Genomic DNA, 24,802 nt, shown 5'->3' with positions numbered 1-24,802 from the left:
ACTGCACAGCTGCTGTGCTCTTTTGGAAGCCAGGTGGCCCTGGGCCACTTGAGGGCTCTTTCAGCTTTTCCTGCCAGTCCCCAGTGCTTTCTAGAAAGCTCCACCGGTCCCTGGACGTAGCTCTAGAGCTGCTGAGCTGGCAGCTCTGCAGTTACTGCAGTTAAGGCTGAGGATCCCTCCAAAGAGGCTCAGCCTCTTGCCTCAGTGCACCTTGTCCCCATCTCCCCGTCTCTCTGCTCCCTCCTACCATTCAGGGGCTTGGAAAAAAAAATCCACACGCACATCAGATCTAAGCGCTTTGTTTTTAATGCCTGAAAACAGATATCTCATAGGTCTTAGAAGAGCAAGGCGTCTGTTCTGGGTCTTGCTTGTCCACGCTCATCCTTCCTTGGACATTGTCTTCGAGTGCCTGGCCGAAGGAGAGAGCTGGGGCTGCTCTGACTGTGTGACACTTGGACTCGGGTTTATAAGGGAAAAGGAGTTCTTGTTGATGATTTTTTGAGCACTTGTCTGACGGATCATGCGGGTTCAAAGCCCTTCCCAGCGTTTGAACACTTCGCGGGGTTGAGTGGAAGTACGTGCCCATCTGCGCTTCTTTTCCCCTGCTTACGTGGCTCTTTGCTAGAAGTCCGTGTGCTGCCGCTGTCAGCAGCCGCCTTCCACCATTCCCGCGTCTGAGGCTGGGGAGACGCTGGCCTCTGTCGTGCATTTTCATACCTCAAGAAAAAAATAATTTTAAAAAGGTGCTTCCTTGCTGGTTCTGGTCCCCTGGGCAGTTTGGGACCGGCCCACGCTGCGCAATGGGCAGCATCATCTCCCCAGCCGTGGCTCAGCCTCCTGTGCAGGGACACTCACCCTGCAGGGAGCTGCGTCTCCCTGGGCACGGGCTGCAGTCCCTGCTGCCACATACGAGGCGTCCCCAGGCACATCTTAGGGGGGAAAGCGGGAAAGGCAGCCGGGAACCTCTCTGCATCTCCATCCCTGTGGATCCTTCAGCCAAGTGCCGGCTGCACGGACCCGGGCGGTGCCCGCTGGCTCCAGGGTGGGGCGTTGCTGAGCAACAGGGACAGCACATTGTCCTGTCACCCATCGCCCACCGTGTGATCACTCCGGTGGTTGTTTCACTGGTGGCTGGATCGCTTTTTGCGGTTGGCTCGTTTTCTGTGGTTGGATCACTTTTCGGTTGGCTCATTCTTGGCATTTGGATTTTTCTCGGTGATTGGATCTCTCTTGGTGTTTGGCACAGTGTTGGCGGTTGGATCTCTCTCGGCGATTGGATCTCTCTTGGCTTTGTCTCACTCTCGGCGGTTGGATATCTCTGGACGTTTTACTCACTCTCAGCAGTTGGATCACTCTCGGTTTTGTCTCACTCTCGGCGGTTGGATCTCTCGGCGTTTGGCTCCCTCTTGGCTTTGGCTCACTCTTGGTGTGTGGCTCACTTGGCATTTGGATCACCTTTGGCGTTTGGCTCATTCATCGTTTGGATCACCCTTGGTATTTGTTCACTCTCGGCATTTGGATCAGTTCTTTTGGCAAGGAAGAGGAGGAGGAAGCTGCCGGCTGACCATCCCTCACAGCCTCCCAGGCCCCTCCAGGCAGAAAGGCTCCATTCCCCCAAAGATCAGGCTCCTTGTTTTCAGCAGGATGGCAGCGATGGCCCCGCTCACCCTGTCCCAACTGCTGGATGTTGCCATCGGGACATCCGGCGATGGGGCTGTGGACCTGCCGTCGCTGCACAGGCTGCTGCAGTCCATGCTGGGACACCTGGGCCTGCAGGACCTGCCTGTTCTGGAGCCGGGGCACAGACCAACCGCCCTCCTGGCAGGACAGCAGGCCACCAAGGACCAGCCTGGCCTGGAGAAGGAGGAGGACAGGGCCCAGGGCCCAGGGCAGCAGCGCCGGGAGCCGGAGGAGCACCTGCCCGGGAAGGAGCTGCTGCAGGGGACCGCCAGCGGCTCCCAGGTCACCTCCTTGGCCAGCGACGGGGGGCAGATGAAGATCAAAGCCAACGAGATCAGCATCTCCAAGGTAGAGGCTCTTGTCAGTCCCTGGGGCATGGGACACGGGCTGGCGGTGCTGGGCGGTGATGCCGGGGGGTCCCGTCCCCCTGGCTACGTGGCCGAGCTGACCCCGGGATCCCTTTGCCTTTGGGCTCTCGTGCTGAGCTTGAGGCCGGGCTTTGGGGACAGGGCTGGGGGACACGAGAGGGGCCCTGGGGTCTGTCCTCACCGCTGCACGGCTGCCCGTAAACCTGCTCCTCTTTGCCATCTCTTCCCAGGAGAGCACTGGGGACCAGTCTGGCCCTGCCAAGCCCCCCGACTCGGACATGGACCAGCAGCGTGGGGCAAGCTCAGCCCTGGGGCCAAAGGGACCAGGGACAGAGCCTGTGCCCAGGACCAGCGAGGGGACTCCAGGGACACAGCCTGGTGCCCTGTGGATGCAAGAAGGGGCGCAGAGAACACCAGCGCCCCCTGAGGAGTCAGCAGGGACCCCCTCACCGACAGCATGTCCCCTTGGCCCGTTCCCTGTAGGCCGGCAGAGCATGGCCCACATCCTGGCCGACATCCAGACCCAGGTGTCCTCCCTGCAGGGCTGGGTGTCCTCCCTGCAGGGTATGGACTACGAGCTCCAGCACGTGAAGCTGGAGGTGAGCCGGCAGCAGTCCCCGAGGGGGCTGCGGGGATGGTGGGGGGATTTGGGCAGGGAGGGGCAACCAAAGGCCCCTGTGCTGGACGACACAGGGGCCATGCCCTGACTCTGCCCCCACCGCCGTTCCCAGGTCAGGCAGCTGGAGGAGGCCTTTGGAAAGCTGGGGCTGGCTGGAACCGACGGGAAAGCGGGCAGCAGCCACCAGATCCCCCTGCAGCTGGGGTAAAATGCCGGGAGAGGGTTTCCCAGCCTGCAGGGCTGCGAGGAGCCCGGGGGGCTGGAGCATCCTGGTGTGGGGAAGTGAGGGACACCCCCCGAGCAGCCCCTGGAGGCTGAACCTGCCTGTGCCCTGTCTTGCTGGCCAGGTCCGCGCAGCAGGAGATGATCCAGGCCACACTGGAACAGTTGGTGGCCAAGAGGACCAAGCAACTGCAGACGCAGGTGAGGTCCAGGGGGAGCACTCTGAGCACCTTCCGGCTCGCTGGGGTGGTCCTGGTGGGGTCCTGGACACGCCTCCTGGCTGGATGGGGCCGTTGAGCCTCCATGGCCCCTGGGCTTGTTGGCTGCATCCAGCCCAGCTCAGAGGTGACTCCTGCTCCCCTTCCTGCAGCTGGACGAGCTGAGAGCCATAGTGGAGAGCGCGGGGCAGGAGCTGGCAGGGGGCATCTTGGACACCAGGCTGCAGCTGGCCCAGCTCGTCCAGCACGTCGGCACCAGCCAAGTAAGCCGGGTCTGTGGCCGGGGGGCAGCCAGCCCCACCTTGCACGGCACCACCGTGTCATCTTCCTCCCTGCAGCAGGATGAGCAGCTGTTGAACCACATCCAGGCCAGTGTTGCGCAGGTGCAAGGGGACTGTGACAAGCTCAGGATCGTCCTCAAGGGCCTCCTGGATCACCGCGGCCAGGAGCAGAAATCCATCGAGGTGGGCGGCTGAAACCCCGTGGGCTCAGAGCATCATCCAGGCAGAGCCCAGGCTGGCGACCAGCAGGGATTTGTCTCCTGCAATGGTTTCAAATGCCTTTGCAGGAGGTTTTGGGGGAAGGTGGGGAGGCGGGGGGTGCTCGACTGGCTGGGTGGCAGCTGCCACCCTGCCATGGCATCACGGGTGCTTTCTGCACTGGAAGGCTCTGTCCTGCTGGGTGGAGAGGCTGGAGATGGAGAAAGCAGACAAGGAGGAGCTGCTGCTGAGAATCGATGCGGTACGGCACGGAGGGGAGCTGGCGCCACACAAGGGGGTCCTGGGCAGGGTGACAAATGCCCCTTGTCCCTCGGGTGCTTGGTGGCAGAACCGGTCAGGGGGAGGGAGGGCTTGCAGAGCCGCTGTGGGTCCCTCGCCAGGTCCCTCTGTCTCCCTGCTTGGGTCCCTTTGGCTGGTGGGACCAAGCCCACAGGAGCGATGGGGTGAGCGGGGCCATGTAGGCACCTCTGCCTCTCCTCCCGATGGGAGCTGGCCCAGCCCAGCGTCCCTCCATCCCTCCCCCAGCGCTCTCCTGCCTTTCTCTGTTGCTAGAAAGCTGACAAAACCTCCCTGGCCGGCAAAGTCAGCCAGAGCCAGTTCGAGGCAAGCGTGGAGCAGCTAAAAGGGAAGATGGAGGAGTTGACGAGGCGGGTGACAGGCCAGGAGCAGGGCTGGCACCAGGTCCAGCGACAGCTCAGGGAAGAGATGGACTCCAAGGTGAGGGCTGGCACGTCCCCACTGTGCACACCCTGGGGGCTCGGCAGCCTAAGGCAGCATCCCTCCGAGGGTCCCCAGCCGGCCGTGCCCCCGGGGACCGTGACGTCCCATCCTGGTGCGCTCCCGTCCACAGCTGGACCGCCTGGAGCTGGGGCCGTTCCGGCAGCAGCTGGAGGAGCGATGGAACAGCCTCCAGGAGCAGCTGGAGGAGAAGGTGTCGCAAGCAGCGGCTGGTGAGGCGGCTGGCATCAAGAAGTGAGTGCCATAGGGACAGCGGTGGCTTTGGGGACAGCGCTGCATGCGGGCAGGGCTGCGTGCCCCCCAGGAGCTGGCCCAGCCCTTTTCTCCCTCCTCCAGGCAGCTGCTGGCCCATTTCCAGAGCTTGTCCTGCGACCAGCCCCTCAGCACGCTGGTGCCTGGCCTGTGAGTAGCCCCTGCCCCTGGGGGGACGCTGGGAGGTGGGTGCTGGCGCTGCAGCCCCGGCCCCCTCCCTGCCACGGGGTGACCACGCGGTGCCGGGCACTGAGCACCCCGTGTCCCATCCCCCAGGGAGCAGACAGATGAGCGCCAGCACCCCCCTGTGCCACCGAGCTGCGGGGACCAGCACAGCATCATCCCCCCGCTGCAGCACGGCCTGCAGCCGCACCCGCCCAGCACCCCGCGGCCACTCCAGCCCTTCGCTCGGCTCCCCAGCAAGCTCAGGGTGACACAGGTGGGGTTACAGTGGCGGCGTCTGAGCCTGGAACGGGGATCTGTGCCTCAATTTCCCCAGGAAGGGCTGTCTGTGGAAGGGTTGTTGGGGATGCCGAATGGGGCCCCTTGTTTCAGCCAGCCCGCTCTCTCCTTCCCAGCACGAGGTGACGGAGCCGCTGGACAAGGACAGACGCATCTCCAGGGACCGGCAGGACGGACAGCTGCCTGTGCCGGGGGGCAAGGAAGGTGCGGCGGGGTGCTCTTTGGGAGAGGACCCAGGGGGCCTGAAGGGGACAGCGGGGCAGGCAGGACACCTGCGGGATGCCAGGTTTTCCCCTGGCTTTCCCCAGCCTGGCTCCCTCTGGTCTCTCCTGCCAGGCTTCCCGAGGGACAAGCCCCAGCTGTCCCCAAGGCAGGGGGACAACCCGGCCACCAGCCAGTGGTGGCCGGGGCACCAGGTCCCTGTGCGGGAGCTGGAGTCAGGTGGGGGGTGTGGGACGGTGGTCCTGGGCAGAGCGGGACACCAGCCTGTGTGCTGCAGAGTGGGGACCAGGACCCTGTTTGTGGATGTCTCTGACCCTGCTCCTCGCCCCCAGGCACCAGCGCCTCCTCGGAGCACAAGTCGGACTCATCCCTCGTCTCCCGGGCACCGGGGCTCTTGCCGGCCCTCCAGCCCCCACGGGACGCATCGGCACCCCGGAAGCCGGACAGGACTGGGCGTCCCCGGCTGCTCCAGCCCCTCCGGCCCCAGAGGGACGCATCGGGACCCCAAGAGCGAGACAGGACTGGGGGTCCCCGGCTGCTCCCGCCCCTCCAGCCCCAGAGGGATGCACCGGCACCCCCAGAGCCAGACAAGACTGGGGGTCCCCGGCTGAAGCCTCCCCGCACCCGGCACTGAGCAAAAGACGAAGCGCTGCCGGGCAGCAGCAATAAACAGTGATGGGCAGCCAAGTGCCAGCGTGGTCTGAGTGTGGGGGCCCCGTCAGGATCTTGCCCTCAGGCAGCAGGAGGTGCCGGCAGCGTCCCTCGTCCTGCGGCCACGTGTCGCCGGATGCGCTGAGCACAGCCCCCGTGCCACCCCCTGCCCGGGTCTGCGCCGCCCTGTGCTGCCGCGCTCCCCCTGGCCCCCCTGGCCTGCCCAGCGCTGTTTGACCCCGATGGCCCCTGCCAGGGGAGCTGGTGGCCCCAAAGGGTTTGTGCAGGATCCAGGGGTGCAGCAGGAGGATGCTGCTCACTTGGTGCCATCGATGGGATGCAGCCCCGTGGGACGGCAGCAAGAGCAGAGAGGTTCGTGGCTGCGTCCCCTGATGCCCACGCTGGGCTGCAGTGCTGCAGCAGGTCGGAGGTGAAGCCAGAAAGTCAAGTCAGCAAGGCACGGGGAGAATCAGCCCGGGACACGGCTGGGCACTGGCTGCTGTGCAAGGCGAGGACCAAAGGCAAGGATCTGAGCACAAACGCAGCTCCCGAGCAAAGCAGGAGCAGCTCCAGTGCAGGCTCCACACAGCTCCGTCTCCTTGGCTACTTTTCCAGCAGCTCCTTGCCGTGGGCTGGCAGCCCCACGTGTGCCAAGAGCCGCTGTCACGGGGGCACCCCGAGACTGGTTTAAGGGACAACAGGGTCCAAAACAGCTTTTATTAAACCGGTGAGAAACAGGGTTTTAGCGCTCCAGAAGTGACTTAAATACAGGTTCGTATATCAGTTGAGGAAAATTATTAAGGGGCAGCAACTAATACAACAGGTGGTCCACAGAGTGCATGCACGTGGCTTCACCCAAAACAATTTATAATACACTCGCAATCCTGCAAGGGTTAATTTACTTACACGTGCTAATGTGCATGGAATATTGCACGTGCTTATGTGGAAGCACGGGAGGAACATACACCCGCGATTGTGCGAGGAAATAATTTATACATGTGCTCGTATTGAGCATGGAAAGTTACACGTGCAAATGTGCACGGAAAGTACACGTGTTTGCATTAAGCATGGAAAGTACACGTGCAAATGTGCACGGAAGGAAAATACACCCGCGATTCTGCGAGGATTAATTTTACACGTGCTCATATTGAGCACGGAAAGTTACACGTGCATATGGGCACGAAAAGTGTAAATATACTCACAATCCTGTGAGAAGTTTTACTCACACCCGTTGCAGCGATGCAAGCAGAGTCTCCATCCCGGGGCGGCTCTCGGCAGCAGCATCTCGCTCGTGCTCCGAGAGGCCCGCGACAATGGGCAGAGTCTCGACGAGAATCCCGTTTTTATATTGGCTGATCAGATCTGACTGTGGGCATTCTAGAAGCTTCTCTGCACCCCCACACTGGCTGTGGGTGCCCCTGAAGCCTCCAAACATCCCCCACACTGGCTGCAGGTGCCCAGCGGCTCAGTGGCGCCTCGGCACTCCCTTCTCCTGACGGCCCTGGCCAGGGGCTCTGGGGCCAAACTAAAGAAGCTGTTGGCCTCAAGTAGCAGAGAGAGAGGGAGGTGTGTCTACTCCTTCCATACTGAAGGAGGGAGGGGGAGAGACGGGGATTTGCATTCTGCTACAGCCTGGGAGAGAATATTCATCTGCCTTTAAAACCATACATAAAACCATACATAAAACTGAGGAAGCTGAGGGTTGTGTGAGGTTCACCTGCCCATGCCTGTTAAACAGTGTTGGCATGAAGTTTTGATCCAGAACTGCAGCTTTAAGGTCAAACAGTTTATTTCTCATATTGTTGCTTGGTGTTTCTTCTTAATCAAAGCACCACTTCATAGGATGGTAATAACCTGATGAAATTTAACAAGGGAAAGTGTAGAGTCCTGCATCTGGGCAGGAACAACCCCAGGTTCCAGTATAGGTTGGGAAATTACATATTAGAGAGCAGCGTAGGGGAAAGGGACCTGGGGGTCCTGGTGGACAGCAGGATGACCATGAGCCAGCACTGGGCCCTTGTGGCCAGGAAGGCCAATGGCATCCTGGGGTGTATTACAAGGGGGGTGGTCAGTAGATCGAGAGAGGTTCTCCTTCCCCCCTACTCCGCCCTGGTGAGACCACATCTGGAATATTGTGTCCAGTTGTGGCCCCTCAGTTCCAGCAGGACAGGGAACTGCTGGAGAGAGTCCAGCGTAGGGCAACGAAGATGACTAAGGGAGTGGAGCATCTCCCTTATGAAGAAAGGCTGAGGGAGCTGGGGCTCTTTAGTTTGGAGAAGAGGAGACTGAGGGGTGACCTTATTAATGTTTATAAATATATAAAGGGTGAGTGCCACGAGGATGGAGCCAGGCTCTTCTCGGTGGCAAACAATGAGAGGACAAGGGGTAATGGGATCAAGCTGGAACACAAGAGGTTGCACTTAAATTTGAGAAAAAACTTCTTCTCAGTGAGGGTGACAGAGCACTGAACAGGCTGCCCAGGGGGGTTGTGGAGTCTCCTTCTCTGCAGACATTCAAAACCCGCCTGGACATGTTCCTGTGCGACCTCACCCAGGCGTTCCTGCTCCAGCAGGGGGATTGGACTGGATGAGCTTTTGAGGTCCCTTCCAATCCCAAACATACTGTGACTGTGATATATGGTGCTCAAGCCACAACAGCAGAAAAGAGTTCCCAACTGCCAGCTCCATCATAATCTTCATTGTATTGCACCTTGCATTTAATTCAAGTACTATTCACAAAAAATTCCACAAGTTATAAAGTCACCTAGAGGGATATATGCAGCTTAAATTAATGCTCCAATTTAAGGCGTGGATGTCCTGTTTTCCGCGCAGGGTGTCTGAATTCAGTTGCCACATCTCAGGGTGCTGCCAGGTCTTTGACACGCTGGAGGGCTACGAGCACCACTACAACACGCTGCACAGGAACGTCTGCTCCTTCTGCAAGCGCTCCTTTCCCTCGGCGCATCTCCTGGATGTTCACATCTTGGAGTGGCATGACTCTCTCTTCCAGATCATGGCCGAGAAGCAGAACATGGTGAGTCACCATGCCCAGCCCTTTGCTCGTAGTCGGTGTGTGCAGCATGGGAGGGTGCCCATCTCCGCCTCTCACACCGTTTGCCTTCCTCAATTATGCCTTTTGTGGTTTTTTTTTTCCTTTTCCCCGTCTTTCAGTACAAGTGTTTGGTAGAAGGCTGTGCGGAGAAGTTCAAGAGCAGCAAGGACAGAAAGGATCACTTGGTCACTGCTCACCTCTATCCTGCTGACTTTCGGTTCGATAGGCCGAGGAAAGCGAAAAGGTAACTGCAGAACTGCCACGGCACAACTGGGTTTCCCCTGTGGAGGTGATGTTGTGCTTCTCTGCTGTCACACTCCCTTTCCAGAGTAAGCAAGTTATATCCTAAGCGGCTCAGAAATGACGGTAGACTTGCAAGTCTCTCTGTGGCAATGTTCTGCTTTATCTTGAAGTGCATCTTCTCTCCCTGTGTGGCTCCAGGCTCTGCTCCCTTCGTGCTATCTCAAGTGTGAACACAAAGCTCAGCATCTCTCTGCGTTGCTTTGTGTCCGTTTGTTGCTTTGCTTTCCAGCCCTTTGCAATATTCCTGTTCCACAAAAGCACAAGTAGAGCCGGGGGAGGCTCTGTCAGTTTGGGGAACGGCTTTCTCAGCTGGCTGCTTGTTTCAAGCACTGCTCTCACCACAGGCATTAATAAAAGGACTGAATGTAGTTTTAGGACTGTATAAATGTCGGAGTAGTTACATTTCTACAGTCCTAAAATTATATTCAGCCCTTTGAAGGCAACCACGAGGCTGATGTGGCCCCTGGGATACATGAATTTGACACCCCTGCCCTGGTCCAACCCTCTGAGCTTGTTGAGTGACCTTAGGGACTGAAGACCCTGGGCATGCCCTGTGTGCTGTAACCCAGCAGCCCTGAATGCTTGGGTGGAAACTCATACAAGGCTGTCGCACAGCTCTCCAGTGACCTTTTTGCTGCACCCCGTAGTCTGCGCAGCCCAGTCTCTGTGCTGCCACACAGTAACTCTCCCAAATTGGACTTGACTTCTTTGATCATAAAATACCTTTTGTTTCCCTTGCTCTGGGCATATGTGGCAGCTACTGAGGAAGGATGTGACACATTGTCTCTGCAGTGGCCCGTGTCATGTGAGCTCTGCTGCAAAGGACGGTGCCAGCGTTGCCGATGGACGTGAGAGTGGAGACGCCGGAGCCGTTCCAAGTGGACCCAATGGAAACAGGGCCCAGTGAGAACATGGAGATCCCTCGGCCTCCAGCCAGCCCTGAGCCCGCCACGCCAGAGAAACGGTTCTATAAATCCAGGTCTGTAGTGTTGGCACCCGCCCAGCACCCCGCAGCCACTCCAGCCCTTCGCTCGGCTCCCCAGCAAGCTCAGGGTGACACAGGTGGGGTTACAGTGGCGGCGTCTGAGCCTGGACCGGGGATCTGTGCCTCAGTTTCCCCAGGGAGAGCTGTCTGTGGAAGGGTTGTTGGGGATGCCGAATGGTGCCCCTTGTTTCAGCCAGCCCGCTCTCTCCTTCCCAGCACAAGGTGACGGAGCCGCTGAACAAGGACAGACACATCTCCAGGGACCGGCAGGACGGACAGCTGCCTGTGCCGGGGGGCAAGGAAGGTGCGGCGGGGTGCTCTTTGGGAGAGGACCCAGGGGGCCTGAAGGGGACAGCGGGGCAGGCAGGACACCTGCGGGATGCCAGGTTTTCCCCTGGCTTTCCCCAGCCTGGCTCCCTCTGGTCTCTCCTGCCAGGCTTCCCGAGGGACAAGCCCCAGCTGTCCCCAAGGCAGGGGGACAACCCGGCCACCAGCCAGTGGTGGCCGGGGCACCAGGTCCCTGTGCGGGAGCTGGAGTCAGGTGGGGGGTGTGGGATGGTGGTCCTGGGCAGAGCGGGACACCAGCCTGTGTGCTGCAGAGTGGGGACCAGGACCCTGTTTGTGGATGTCTCTGACCCTGCTCCTCGCCCCCAGGCACCAGCGCCTCCTCGGAGCACAAGTCGGACTCATCCCTCGTCTCCCGGGCACCGGGGCTCTTGCCGGCCCTCCAGCCCCCACGGGACGCATCGGCACCCCGAGAGCCGGGCAGGACTCGGGGTCCCCGGCTGCTCCAACCGCTCCAGCCCCCACGGGACGCATCGGCACCCCGAAAGCCAGGCAGGACTGGGGGTCCCCGGCTGCTCCCGCCCATCCAGCCCCAGAGGGATGCACCGGCACCCCCAGAGCCAGACAAGACTGGGGGTCCCCGGCTGAAGCCTCCCCGCACCCGGCACTGAGCAAAAGACGAAGCGCTGCCAGGCAGCAGCAATAAACAGTGATGGGCAGCCAAGTGCCAGCGTGGTCTGAGTGTGGGGGCCCCGATCAGGATCTTGCCCTCAGGCAGCAGGAGGTGCCGGCAGCGTCCCTCGTCCTGCGGCCACGTGTCGCCGGAGGGGCTGAGCACAGCCCCCGTGCCACCCCCTGCCCGGGTCTGCGCCGCCCTGTGCTGCCGCGCTCCCCCTGGCCCCCCTGGCCTGCCCAGCGCTGTTTGACCCCGATGGCCCCTGCCAGGGGAGCTGGTGGCCCCAAAGGGTTTGTGCAGGATCCAGGGGTGCAGCAGGAGGATGCTGCTCACTTGGTGCCATCGATGGGATGCAGCCCCGTGGGACGGCAGCAAGAGCAGAGAGGTTCGTGGCTGCGTCCCCTGATGCCCACGCTGGGCTGCAGTGCTGCAGTGCTGCGGCAGGTCGGAGGTGAAGCCAGAAAGTCAAGTCAGCAAGGCACGGGGAGAATCAGCCCGGGACACGGCTGGGCACTGGCTGCTGTGCAAGGCGAGGACCAAAGGCAAGGATCTGAGCACAAACGCAGCTCCCGAGCAAAGCAGGGGCAGCTCCAGTGCAGGCTCCACACAGCTCCTTCTCCTCGGCTACTTTTCCAGCAGCTCCTTGCCGTGGGCTGGCAGCCCCACGTGTGCCAAGAGCCGCGTTCCTTTCTGTGGGAAGAACCCAGACTTGTGTCCTACTGAAGTGACGACAAAGCCAGTGCTGTGGTCTGGGCTCTGCTGGGTGTGCACGTACACAGTCTTTGCTCCAAGCACTGCTGGGTGCAAGGAAGAAAGTGATGCAAAAGCAGCAGAGCTGAGCCCGGGGTCACCCAGGAGGTGGGTGACAGAGTGGGGAAGAGGTTGGTTTCTTACCCATCGGCTGTCCAGAAGGAGGGGCATTTCGTGTCCACATCTCCAGAGTGGATCATGGCTTAGGGACGGGAGCTGAGGGTTGTAGGGGGGCTGCTCATGGGGACAAGAGGGATGAAGAAGAGGTGGTGTGAGGGTAAATGGGAGGAACTGGGAGTGACTGGAACCATGTTGGGGGCCACTGAGAGCAGTGTCCCGGTCTGGCTGAATGGCAGCACAGCTTAGCGGTGTGTCAACCACTCCTCCCAGTTTGGGGTCATCGGCAAACTTGCTGAGCGTGCACTCTTGTCCCTCCCTGCAGCTCATCGATGAACAGGTTGAACACGGCTGGGCCCAGTGCTGCCCCGTGGGGAAGCCACTGGCTACCGGCCTCCACCCAGACTCTGTGCCGCTGATCCCGGCCCTCTGAGCTCTGCCATCAGCCAGTTCTCCAGCTCTCTCACTGTCCCCTCATCCAGCCCACACTTGCTGAGCTTGCCCATGAGGATGTGGTGGCAGACAGTGTCAAAAGCCCTGCTGAAGTGAAGGGAGACAACACGCGCTGCTCTCCCCTCCTCTCCCCAGCTCCTCGTGCCGCCTCAGAAGTCCATCAGGGTGCTCGAGCGTGACTTCCCGTTGGTGAATCCACGCTGACTACTCCTGATAACCTTCTTTTCCTGCCCATGCTCGGAGATGACATCCAGAATGAGCTGTTCTATCACCTTTCCAGGCATGGAGGTGAGGCTGACTGGCCTGTAGTTTCCTGGGTCCTCCTTCTTGCCCTTTTTGAAGACTGGAGTGACACTGGCTTTCCTCCAGTCCCCAGGCACCGCTCCTCTTCTCCATGACGTTTCAGAGATGACGGAGAGCAGCTTAGCAACAAATCTGCCAATGCCCTCAGCACATGTGGGTACATCCCACCGGTACGAGAGATTTGAACATAAATATGCGGGATAAACAGGAAAGCAGACCAGCATTTCACCCATTTTTTTACTGACACTTTGGTGATTTCGATGTCCTCCTCCTCTGGTACCTTGCTCTTGCCACTCTGGGAGCTTGAAACGTGACACAAGGCACAAAGCGTCCCGAAGATCCCGTGGGACGTGGAATGTTTGTGTCTCTTAGACCCTGTCTCCCTTTCAGGATCCCGTCCACAATCTGCTTTGGACAAGGAGCCACGCGAGGATTCAAGGGACCAAGGAAGAAAGTCTGAAGGTCAGCGCACCGGATTTGTGCACGATGCGAAGGTGCCGGGCTCTGCCACCCGCACACCTTAGTGATGGATTTTTGCAGTTGCGTGCGAGGGTCCCGCTCTGCATGGGGAAGGCAAAGGGGCGAAAATGGGGTATTTGCAGCAGCGGTTTGGGATGTGTCAGTACTTTGGGAGGTGCTTGGCTACAGTCCCTTCCAGTCTCTGCCCCACCTCCCTTTGGCAGCATTTCAGAGCCCCCCATGCTTGTTTTATCCTTCCTGAGACACAACACTCTCTGAAATCAAACTCCAAATAATTTCCTCTGCCTCTGGGCTGTTTTTGCCTCTCCTCCATGCCAGGCCCCCTCTGGGCAGCAGTGCCTTTTCTAGACAGATGGGGGCATCTCGCCTGAGCCTGGAAATGGCAAATGCTCTTCTGAAACTCCAGGGAGCTGAAAGGTTCGCACAGGCTTTGTGAAAAACCTGTGAGGAATGGCTGCCGAGAACGCAGCAGGGCTGAGGCCGGGCAGAAGGTCCATGTTCCCTCCTGCTGCAGGAGCCGGCACCCCCGGCCTCCCCTGCTGGGCCGGGTCCGGGGCACAGAGCTTCCCCGCCACCCTGCCCGCCCAGGGGAGAATCGATCCACAGCCAGAGCAGGAGCGCGGCAGATTGCAACAGTTCCTTTCATTCTTTCTTTCGTTTCCTCACCGTGTTCTTAAAAGCTCCCAGCAAGGACAGCGCTGGGACAGCAGGCAGACGTGGGGCACGGCGAAGGCCGCATCACTTGCTCTCAGGAAGAGTCTTGGGCTGCGGCTGCAACACGGAGGTGAGAGGAAACTGGCTGCTGGAGCTGAGGCCACACAAGATTGGATTTGAAATTGGTTTGCCTTTTCTGGGAAAAAGTAGATTCAAGAAACTCCAAGACAAAATCTGCTGTGTGTAGGGAAGCTGGAACCACCGGCAAAAGAAGAAAAGAGAGAAAACAAAAGCACTGGCCCCTAATTTTGACCTTCTCCATCTCGCCGCTCCCCAGTGTTTGCTCAGAAACAACCAGGGAAAGCGTCGTGGTGCCTCACGGTGCATTTCCACGGAGACTGAAAATAAAGTGACTCGCAACCAGGTGAATAAAGCAAAGCAGTTTTTACAACTTTGTGTTGTAGGGGATTTAAATCTTCTATTGAAACCCAGGCAGAATGAGACTCCCTTTGCTCCAAATACTCCCCAAATCAGGAGGAGATGGAGGTTCTATTCCCCTGTGTCTTTCCCTCTTTGGTCTCGTCCTGCCGGCAGAAAAGGCTGATTGATGGTTCGGCCTTGCGGTGCCGTTCGTGCCCCGCGGAGGAGCTGCAGTGCAGGGTGGTCCCTGCCATCTCCTCAGCACCCAGCCTGATCTCTTGTTTTCTGCCCGCAGATCCAGCCCTTGCTCTTGCTGTCCCACTGCACAGCTGCTGTGCTCTTTTGGAAGCCAGGTGGCCCTGGGCCACTTGAGGGCTCTTTCAGCTTTTCCTGCCAGTCCCCAGTGCTTTCTAGAAAGCTCCACCGGTCCCTGGACGTAGCTCTAGAGCTGCTGAGCTGGCAGCTCTGCAGTTACTGCAGTTAAGGCTGAGGATCCCTCCAAAGAGGCTCAGCCTCTTGCCTCAGTGCACCTTGTCCCCATCTCCCCGTCTCTCTGCTCCCTCCTACCATTCAGGGGCTTGGAAAAAAAAATCCACACGCACATCAGATCTAAGCGCTTTGTTTTTAATGCCTGAAAACAGATATCTCATAGGTCTTAGAAGAGCAAGGCGTCTGTTCTGGGTCTTGCTTGTCCACGCTCATCCTTCCTTGGACATTGTCTTCGAGTGCCTGGCCGAAGGAGAGAGCTGGGGCTGCTCTGACTGTGTGACACTTGGACTCGGGTTTATAAGGGAAAAGGAGTTCTTGTTGATGATTTTTTGAGCACTTGTCTGACGGATCATGCGGGTTCAAAGCCCTTCCCAGCGTTTGAACACTTCGCGGGGTTGAGTGGAAGTACGTGCCCATCTGCGCTTCTTTTCCCCTGCTTACGTGGCTCTTTGCTAGAAGTCCGTGTGCTGCCGCTGTCAGCAGCCGCCTTCCACCATTCCCGCGTCTGAGGCTGGGGAGACGCTGGCCTCTGTCGTGCATTTTCATACCTCAAGAAAAAAATAATTTTAAAAAGGTGCTTCCTTGCTGGTTCTGGTCCCCTGGGCAGTTTGGGACTGGCCCACGCTGCGCAATGGGCAGCATCATCTCCCCAGCCGTGGCTCAGCCTCCTGTGCAGGGACACTCACCCTGCAGGGAGCTGCGTCTCCCTGGGCACGGGCTGCAGTCCCTGCTGCCACATACGAGGCGTCCCCAGGCACATCTTAGGGGGGAAAGCGGGAAAGGCAGCCGGGAACCTCTCTGCATCTCCATCCCTGTGGATCCTTCAGCCAAGTGCCGGCTGCACGGACCCGGGCGGTGCCCGCTGGCTCCAGGGTGGGGCGTTGCTGAGCAACAGGGACAGCACATTGTCCTGTCACCCATCGCCCACCGTGTGATCACTCCGGTGGTTGTTTCACTGGTGGCTGGATCGCTTTTTGCGGTTGGCTCGTTTTCTGCGGTTGGATCACTTTTTTCGGTTGGCTTACTCTCGGTGTTTGGATTTCTCTCAGACATTGGATCTCTCTTGGCGTTTGGCACAATCTTGATATTTGGCACACTCTTGATATTTGGATCACTCTTGATATTTGGATCACTCTCGGCGTTTGGCTCACTCTCAGCTGTTGGATCTCTCGGCAATCGGATCACTCTTGGCAGTTGGATCACTCGGCATTTGGATCACCCTTGGTGTTTGTTCACTCGGCGTTTGGATCACTTTCTTTGGCAAGGAGGAGCAGGAGGAAGCTGCCGGCTGACCATCCCTCACAGCCTCCCAGGCCCCTCCAGGCAGAAAGGCTCCATTCCCCCATAGATCAGGCTCCTTGTTTTCAGCAGGATGGCAGCGATGGCCCCGCTCACCCTGTCCCAACTGCTGGATGTTGCCATCGGGACATCCGGCGATGGGGCTGTGGACCTGCCGTCGCTGCACAGGCTGCTGCAGTCCATGCTGGGACACCTGGGCCTGCAGGACCTGCCTGTTCTGGAGCCGGGGCACAGACCAACCGCCCTCCTGGCAGGACAGCAGGCCACCAAGGACCAGCCTGGCCTGGAGAAGGAGGAGGACAGGGCCCAGGGCCCAGGGCAGCAGCCCCGGGAGCCGGAGGAGCACCTGCCCGGGAAGGAGCTGCTGCAGGGGACCGCCAGCGGCTCCCAGGTCACCTCCTTGGCCAGCGACGGGGGGCAGATGAAGATCAAAGCCAACGAGATCAGCATTTCCAAGGTAGAGGCTCTTGTCAGTCCCTGGGGCATGGGACACGGGCTGGCGGTGCTGGGCGGTGATGCCGGGGGGTCCCGTCCCCCTGGCTACATGGCCGAGCTGCCCCAGGATCCCTTTGCCTTTGGGCTCTCGTGCTGAGCTTGAGGCCGGGCTTTGGGGACAGGGCCGGGGGACACGACAGACACGGGTCTGTCCTCACCGCTGCACGGCTGCCCGTAAACCTGCTCCTCTTTGCCTTCTCTTCCCAGGAGAGCACTGGGGACCAGTCTGGCCCTGCCAAGCCCCCCCAGTCGGACATGGACCAGCAGCGTGGGGCAAGCTCAGCCCTGGGGCCAAAGGGGCCAGGGACAGAGCCTGTGCCCAGGACCAGCGAGGGGACTCCAGGGACACAGCCTGGTGCCCTGTGGATGCAAGAAGGGGCGCAGAGAACACCAGCGCCCCCTGAGGAGTCGGCAGGGACCCCCTCACCGTCAGCATGTCCCCTTGGCCCGTTCCCTGTAGGCCGGCAGAGCATGGCCCACATCCTGGCCGACATCCAGACCCAGGTGTCCTCCCTGCAGGGCTGGGTGTCCACCCTGCAGGGTATGGACTACGAGCTCCAGCACGTGAAGCTGGAGGTGAGCCGGCAGCAGTCCCCGAGGGGGCTGCGGGGATGGTGGGGGGATTTGGGCAGGGAGGGGCAACCAAAGGCCCCTGTGCTGGACGACACAGGGGCCATGCCCTGACTCTGCCCCCACCGCCGTTCCCAGGTCAGGCAGCTGGAGGAGGCCTTTGGAAAGCTGGGGCTGGCTGGAACCGACGGGAAAGCGGGCAGCAGCCACCAGATCCCCCTGCAGCTGGGGTAAAATGCCGGGAGAGGGTTTCCCAGCCTGCAGGGCTGCGAGGAGCCCGGGGGGCTGGAGCATCCTGGTGTGGGGAAGTGAGGGACACCCCCCGAGCAGCCCCTGGAGGCTGAACCTGCCTGTGCCCTGTCTTGCTGGCCAGGTCCGCGCAGCAGGAGATGATCCAGGCCACACTGGAACAGTTGGTGGCCAAGAGGACCAAGCAACTGCAGACGCAGGTGAGGTCCAGGGGGAGCACTCTGAGCACCTTCCGGCTCGCTGGGGTGGTCCTGGTGGGGTCCTGGACACGCCTCCTGGCTGGATGGGGCCGTTGAGCCTCCATGGCCCCTGGGCTTGTTGGCTGCATCCAGCCCAGCTCAGAGGTGACTCCTGCTCCCCTTCCTGCAGCTGGACGAGCTGAGAGCCATAGTGGAGAGCGCGGGGCAGGAGCTGGCAGGGGGCATCTTGGACACCAGGCTGCAGCTGGCCCAGCTCGTCCAGCACGTCGGCACCAGCCAAGTAAGCCGGGTCTGTGGCCGGGGGGCAGCCAGCCCCACCTTGCACGGCACCACCGTGTCATCTTCCTCCCTGCAGCAGGATGAGCAGCTGTTGAACCACATCCAGGCCAGTGTTGCGCAGGTGCAAGGGGACTGTGACAAGCTCAGGATCGTCCTCAAGGGCCTCCTGGATCACCGCGGCCAGGAGCAGAAATCCATCGAGGTGGGCGGCTGAAACCCCGTGGGCTCAGAGCATCATCCAGGCAGAGCCCAGGCTGGCGACCAGCAGGGATTTGTCTCCTGCAATGGTTTCAAATGCCTTTGCAGGAGGTTTTGGGGGAAGGTGGGGAGGCGGGGGGTGCTCGACTGGCTGGGTGGCAGCTGCCACCCTGCCATGGCATCACGGGTGCTTTCTGCACTGGAAGGCTCTGTCCTGCTGGGTGGAGAGGCTGGAGATGGAGAAAGCAGACAAGGAGGAGCTGCTGCTGAGAATCGATGCGGTACGGCACGGAGGGGAGCTGGCGCCACACAAGGGGGTCCTGGGCAGGGTGACAAATGCCCCTTGTCCCTCGGGTGCTTGGTGGCAGAACCGGTCAGGGGGAGGGAGGGCTTGCAGAGCCGCTGTGGGTCCCTCGCCAGGTCCCTCTGTCTCCCTGCTTGGGTCCCTTTGGCTGGTGGGACCAAGCCCACAGGAGCGATGGGGTGAGCGGGGCCATGTAGGCACCTCTGCCTCTCCTCCCGATGGGAGCTGGCCCAGCCCAGCGTCCCTCCATCCCTCCCCCAGCGCTCTCCTGCCTTTCTCTGTTGCTAGAAAGCTGACAAAACCTCCCTGGCCGGCAAAGTCAGCCAGAGCCAGTTCGAGGCAAGCGTGGAGCAGCTAAAAGGGAAGATGGAGGAGTTGACGAGGCGGGTGACAGGCCAGGAGCAGGGCTGGCACCAGGTCCAGCGACAGCTCAGGGAAGAGATGGACTCCAAGGTGAGGGCTGGCACGTCCCCACTGTGCACACCCTGGGGGCTCGGCAGCCTAAGGCAGCATCCCTCCGAGGGTCCCCAGCCGGCCGTGCCCCCGGGGACCGTGACGTCCCATCCTGGTGCGCTCCCGTCCACAGCTGGACCGCCTGGAGCTGGGGCCGTTCCGGCAGCAGCTGGAGGAGCGATGGAACAGCCTCCAGGAGCAGCTGGAGGAGAAGGTGTCGCAAGCAGCGGCTGGTGAGGCGGCTGGCATCAAGAAGTGAGTGCCATAGGGACAGCGGTGGCTTTGGGGACAGCGCTGCATGCGGGCAGGGCTGCGTGCCCCCCAGGAGCTGGCCCAGCCCTTTTCTCCCTCCTCCAGGCAGCTGCTGGCCCATTTCCAGAGCTTGTCCTGCGACCAGCCCCTCAGCACGCTGGTGCCTGGCCTGTGAGTAGCCCCTGCCCCTGGGGGGACGCTGGGAGGTGGGTGCTGGCGCTGCAGCCCCGGCCCCCTCCCTGCCACGGGGTGACCACGCGGTGCCGGGCACTGAGCACCCCGTGTCCCATCCCCCAGGGAGCAGACAGATGAGCGCCAGCACCCCCCTGTGCCACCGAGCTGCGGGGACCAGCACAGCATCATCCCCCCGCTGCAGCACGGCCTGCAGCCGCACCCGCCCAGCACCCCGCGGCCACTCCAGCCCTTCGCTCGGCTCCCCAGCAAGCTCAGGGTGACACAGGTGGGGTTACAGTGGCGGCGTCTGAGCCTGGAACGGGGATCTGTGCCTCAATTTCCCCAGGAAGGGCTGTCTGTGGAAGGGTTGTTGGGGATGCCGAATGGGGCCCCTTGTTTCAGCCAGCCCGCTCTCTCCTTCCCAGCACGAGGTGACGGAGCCGCTGGACAAGGACAGACGCATCTCCAGGGACCGGCAGGATGGACAGCTGCCTGTGCCGGGGGGCAAGGAAGGTGCGGCGGGGTGCTCTTTGGGAGAGGACCCAGGGGGCCTGAAGGGGACAGCGGGGCAGGCAGGACACCTGCGGGATGCCAGGTTTTCCCCTGGCTTTCCCCAGCCTGGCTCCCTCTGGTCTCTCCTGCCAGGCTTCCCGAGGGACAAGCCCCAGCTGTCCCCAAGGCAGGGGGACAACCCGGCCACCAGCCAGTGGTGGCCGGGGCACCAGGTCCCTGTGCGGGAGCTGGAGTCAGGTGGGGGGTGTGGGACGGTGGTCCTGGGCAGAGCGGGACACCAGCCTGTGTGCTGCAGAGTGGGGACCAGGACCCTGTTTGTGGATGTGTCTGACCCTGCTCCTCGCCCCCAGGCACCAGCGCCTCCTCGGAGCACAAGTCGGACTCATCCCTCGTCTCCCGGGCACCGGGGCTCTTGCCGGCCCTCCAGCCCCCACGGGACGCATCGGCACCCCGAGAGCCGGGCAGGACTCGGGGTCCCCGGCTGCTCCAACCGCTCCAGCCCCTACGGGACGCATCGGCACCCCGGAAGCCGGACAGGACTGGGCGTCCCCGGCTGCTCCAGCCCCTCCGGCCCCAGAGGGACGCATCGGGACCCCAAGAGCGAGACAGGACTGGGGGTCCCCGGCTGCTCCCGCCCCTCCAGCCCCAGAGGGATGCACCGGCACCCCCAGAGCCAGACAAGACTGGGGGTCCCCGGCTGAAGCCTCCCCGCACCCGGCACTGAGCAAAAGACGAAGCACTGCCGGGCAGCAGCAATAAACAGTGATGGGCAGCCAAGTGCCAGCGTGGTCTGAGTGTGGGGGCCCCGATCAGGATCTTGCCCTCAGGCAGCAGGAGGTGCCGGCAGCGTCCCTCGTCCTGCGGCCACGTGTCGCCGGATGCGCTGAGCACAGCCCCCGTGCCACCCCCTGCCCGGGTCTGCGCCGCCCTGTGCTGCCGCGCTCCCCCTGGCCCCCCTGGCCTGCCCAGCGCTGTTTGACCCCGATGGCCCCTGCCAGGGGAGCTGGTGGCCCCAAAGGGTTTGTGCAGGATCCAGGGGTGCAGCAGGAGGATGCTGCTCACTTGGTGCCATCGATGGGATGCAGCCCCGTGGGACGGCAGCAAGAGCAGAGAGGTTCGTGGCTGCGTCCCCTGATGCCCACGCTGGGCTGCAGTGCTGCAGCAGGTCGGAGGTGAAGCCAGAAAGTCAAGTCAGCAAGGCACGGGGAGAATCAGCCCGGGACACGGCTGGGCACTGGCTGCTGTGCAAGGCGAGGACCAAAGGCAAGGATCTGAGCACAAACGCAGCTCCCGAGCAAAGCAGGAGCAGCTCCAGTGCAGGCTCCACACAGCTCCGTCTCCTTGGCTACTTTTCCAGCAGCTCCTTGCCGTGGGCTGGCAGCCCCACGTGTGCCAAGAGCCGCTGTCACGGGGGCACCCCGAGACTGGTTTAAGGGACAACAGGGTCCAAAACAGCTTTTATTAAACCGGTGAGAAACAGGGTTTTAGCGCTCCAGAAGTGACTTAAATACAGGTTCGTATATCAGTTGAGGAAAATTATTAAGGGGCAGCAACTAATACAACAGGTGGTCCACAGAGTGCATGCACGTGGCTTCACCCAAAACAATTTATAATACACTCGCAATCCTGCAAGGGTTAATTTACTTACACGTGCTAATGTGCATGGAATATTGCACGTGCTTATGTGGAAGCACGGGAGGAACATACACCCGCGATTGTGCGAGGAAATAATTTATACATGTGCTCGTATTGAGCATGGAAAGTTACACGTGCAAATGTGCACGGAAAGTACACGTGTTTGCATTAAGCATGGAAAGTACACGTGCAAATGTGCACGGAAGGAAAATACACCCGCGATTCTGCGAGGATTAATTTTACACGTGCTCATATTGAGCACGGAAAGTTACACGTGCATATGGGCACGAAAAGTGTAAATATACTCACAATCCTGTGAGAAGTTTTACTCACACCCGTTGCAGCGATGCAAGCAGAGTCTCCATCCCGGGGCGGCTCTCGGCAGCAGCATCTCGCTCGTGCTCCGAGAGGCCCGCGACAATGGGCAGAGTCTCGACGAGAATCCCGTTTTTATATTGGCTGATCAGATCTGACTGTGGGCATTCTAGAAGCTTCTCTGCACCCCCACACTGGCTGTGGGTGCCCCTGAAGCCTCCAAACATCCCCCACACTGGCTGCAGGTGCCCAGCGGCTCAGTGGCGCCTCGGCACTCCCTTCTCCTGACGGCCCTGGCCAGGGGCTCTGGGGCCAAACTAAAGAAGCTGTTGGCCTCAAGTAGCAGAGAGAGAGGGAGGTGTGTCTACTCCTTCCATACTGAAGGAGGGAGGGGGAGAGACGGGGATTTGCATTCTGCTACAGCCTGGGAGAGAATATTCATCTGCCTTTAAAACCATACATAAAACCATACATAAAACTGAGGAAGCTGAGGGTTGTGTGAGGTTCACCTGCCCATGCCTGTTAAACAGTGTTGGCATGAAGTTTTGATCCAGAACTGCAGCTTTAAGGTCAAACAGTTTATTTCTCATATTGTTGCTTGGTGTTTCTTCTTAATCAAAGCACCACTTCATAGGATGGTAATAACCTGATGAAATTTAACAAGGGAAAGTGTAGAGTCCTGCATCTGGGCAGGAACAACCCCAGGTTCCAGTATAGGTTGGGAAATTACATATTAGAGAGCAGCGTAGGGGAAAGGGACCTGGGGGTCCTGGTGGACAGCAGGATGACCATGAGCCAGCACTGGGCCCTTGTGGCCAGGAAGGCCAATGGCATCCTGGGGTGTATTACAAGGGGGGTGGTCAGTAGATCGAGAGAGGTTCTCCTTCCCCCCTACTCCGCCCTGGTGAGACCACATCTGGAATATTGTGTCCAGTTGTGGCCCCTCAGTTCCAGCAGGACAGGGAACTGCTGGAGAGAGTCCAGCGTAGGGCAACGAAGATGACTAAGGGAGTGGAGCATCTCCCTTATGAAGAAAGGCTGAGGGAGCTGGGGCTCTTTAGTTTGGAGAAGAGGAGACTGAGGGGTGACCTTATTAATGTTTATAAATATATAAAGGGTGAGTGCCACGAGGATGGAGCCAGGCTCTTCTCGGTGGCAAACAATGAGAGGACAAGGGGTAATGGGATCAAGCTGGAACACAAGAGGTTGCACTTAAATTTGAGAAAAAACTTCTTCTCAGTGAGGGTGACAGAGCACTGAACAGGCTGCCCAGGGGGGTTGTGGAGTCTCCTTCTCTGCAGACATTCAAAACCCGCCTGGACATGTTCCTGTGCGACCTCACCCAGGCGTTCCTGCTCCAGCAGGGGGATTGGACTGGATGAGCTTTTGAGGTCCCTTCCAATCCCAAACATACTGTGACTGTGATATATGGTGCTCAAGCCACAACAGCAGAAAAGAGTTCCCAACTGCCAGCTCCATCATAATCTTCATTGTATTGCACCTTGCATTTAATTCAAGTACTATTCACAAAAAATTCCACAAGTTATAAAGTCACCTAGAGGGATATATGCAGCTTAAATTAATGCTCCAATTTAAGGCGTGGATGTCCTGTTTTCCGCGCAGGGTGTCTGAATTCAGTTGCCACATCTCAGGGTGCTGCCAGGTCTTTGACACGCTGGAGGGCTACGAGCACCACTACAACACGCTGCACAGGAACGTCTGCTCCTTCTGCAAGCGCTCCTTTCCCTCGGCGCATCTCCTGGATGTTCACATCTTGGAGTGGCATGACTCTCTCTTCCAGATCATGGCCGAGAAGCAGAACATGGTGAGTCACCATGCCCAGCCCTTTGCTCGTAGTCGGTGTGTGCAGCATGGGAGGGTGCCCATCTCCGCCTCTCACACCGTTTGCCTTCCTCAATTATGCCTTTTGTGGTTTTTTTTTTCCTTTTCCCCGTCTTTCAGTACAAGTGTTTGGTAGAAGGCTGTGCGGAGAAGTTCAAGAGCAGCAAGGACAGAAAGGATCACTTGGTCACTGCTCACCTCTATCCTGCTGACTTTCGGTTCGATAGGCCGAGGAAAGCGAAAAGGTAACTGCAGAACTGCCACGGCACAACTGGGTTTCCCCTGTGGAGGTGATGTTGTGCTTCTCTGCTGTCACACTCCCTTTCCAGAGTAAGCAAGTTATATCCTAAGCGGCTCAGAAATGACGGTAGACTTGCAAGTCTCTCTGTGGCAATGTTCTGCTTTATCTTGAAGTGCATCTTCTCTCCCTGTGTGGCTCCAGGCTCTGCTCCCTTCGTGCTATCTCAAGTGTGAACACAAAGCTCAGCATCTCTCTGCGTTGCTTTGTGTCCGTTTGTTGCTTTGCTTTCCAGCCCTTTGCAATATTCCTGTTCCACAAAAGCACAAGTAGAGCCGGGGGAGGCTCTGTCAGTTTGGGGAACGGCTTTCTCAGCTGGCTGCTTGTTTCAAGCACTGCTCTCACCACAGGCATTAATAAAAGGACTGAATGTAGTTTTAGGACTGTATAAATGTCGGAGTAGTTACATTTCTACAGTCCTAAAATTATATTCAGCCCTTTGAAGGCAACCACGAGGCTGATGTGGCCCCTGGGATACATGAATTTGACACCCCTGCCCTGGTCCAACCCTCTGAGCTTGTTGAGTGACCTTAGGGACTGAAGACCCTGGGCATGCCCTGTGTGCTGTAACCCAGCAGCCCTGAATGCTTGGGTGGAAACTCATACAAGGCTGTCGCACAGCTCTCCAGTGACCTTTTTGCTGCACCCCGTAGTCTGCGCAGCCCAGTCTCTGTGCTGCCACACAGTAACTCTCCCAAATTGGACTTGACTTCTTTGATCATAAAATACCTTTTGTTTCCCTTGCTCTGGGCATATGTGGCAGCTACTGAGGAAGGATGTGACACATTGTCTCTGCAGTGGCCCGTGTCATGTGAGCTCTGCTGCAAA

The 24,802-nt window shown here is 59.6% G+C and overlaps 3 protein-coding genes across 3 annotated transcripts; all 3 read left to right on the top strand.

Moving 5' to 3' along the window:
• The first annotated feature begins 3,744 nt into the window (after positions 1-3,744).
• On the top strand, positions 3,745-4,775 carry LOC309440308 (glutamine-rich protein 2-like). The gene is made up of 4 exons (XM_082053821.1): positions 3,745-3,848; positions 4,160-4,324; positions 4,458-4,579; positions 4,682-4,775. The coding sequence occupies exons 1-4, from the start codon at positions 3,804-3,806 to the stop codon at positions 4,749-4,751; spliced, it is 402 nt and encodes a 133-aa protein (XP_081909947.1). The 5' UTR covers positions 3,745-3,803; the 3' UTR covers positions 4,752-4,775.
• A 13,590-nt stretch (positions 4,776-18,365) lies between these two features.
• On the top strand, positions 18,366-19,396 carry LOC309440334 (glutamine-rich protein 2-like). Its single transcript, XM_082053852.1, has 4 exons — positions 18,366-18,469; positions 18,781-18,945; positions 19,079-19,200; positions 19,303-19,396. The coding sequence occupies exons 1-4, from the start codon at positions 18,425-18,427 to the stop codon at positions 19,370-19,372; spliced, it is 402 nt and encodes a 133-aa protein (XP_081909978.1). The 5' UTR covers positions 18,366-18,424; the 3' UTR covers positions 19,373-19,396.
• Positions 19,397-19,754: 358 nt separating this feature from the next.
• On the top strand, positions 19,755-24,772 carry LOC309440486 (zinc finger protein 511-like; the record flags this gene model as incomplete). The annotated part of the gene is made up of 6 exons (XM_082054174.1): positions 19,755-19,884; positions 20,017-20,121; positions 20,235-20,259; positions 23,458-23,659; positions 23,797-23,921; positions 24,738-24,772. 6 exons carry the CDS (start codon positions 19,755-19,757, stop codon positions 24,742-24,744), a joined length of 594 nt encoding a protein of 197 aa, XP_081910300.1. The 3' UTR covers positions 24,745-24,772.
• Between the last annotated feature and the right edge of the window lie 30 nt (positions 24,773-24,802).

Source organism: Streptopelia decaocto, assembly GCF_964273445.1.
Source record: "Streptopelia decaocto genome assembly, chromosome: 5".
Taxonomy (NCBI): Eukaryota; Metazoa; Chordata; class Aves; order Columbiformes; family Columbidae; genus Streptopelia; species Streptopelia decaocto.
This window is presented reverse-complemented; position numbering and strand designations above follow the sequence as displayed.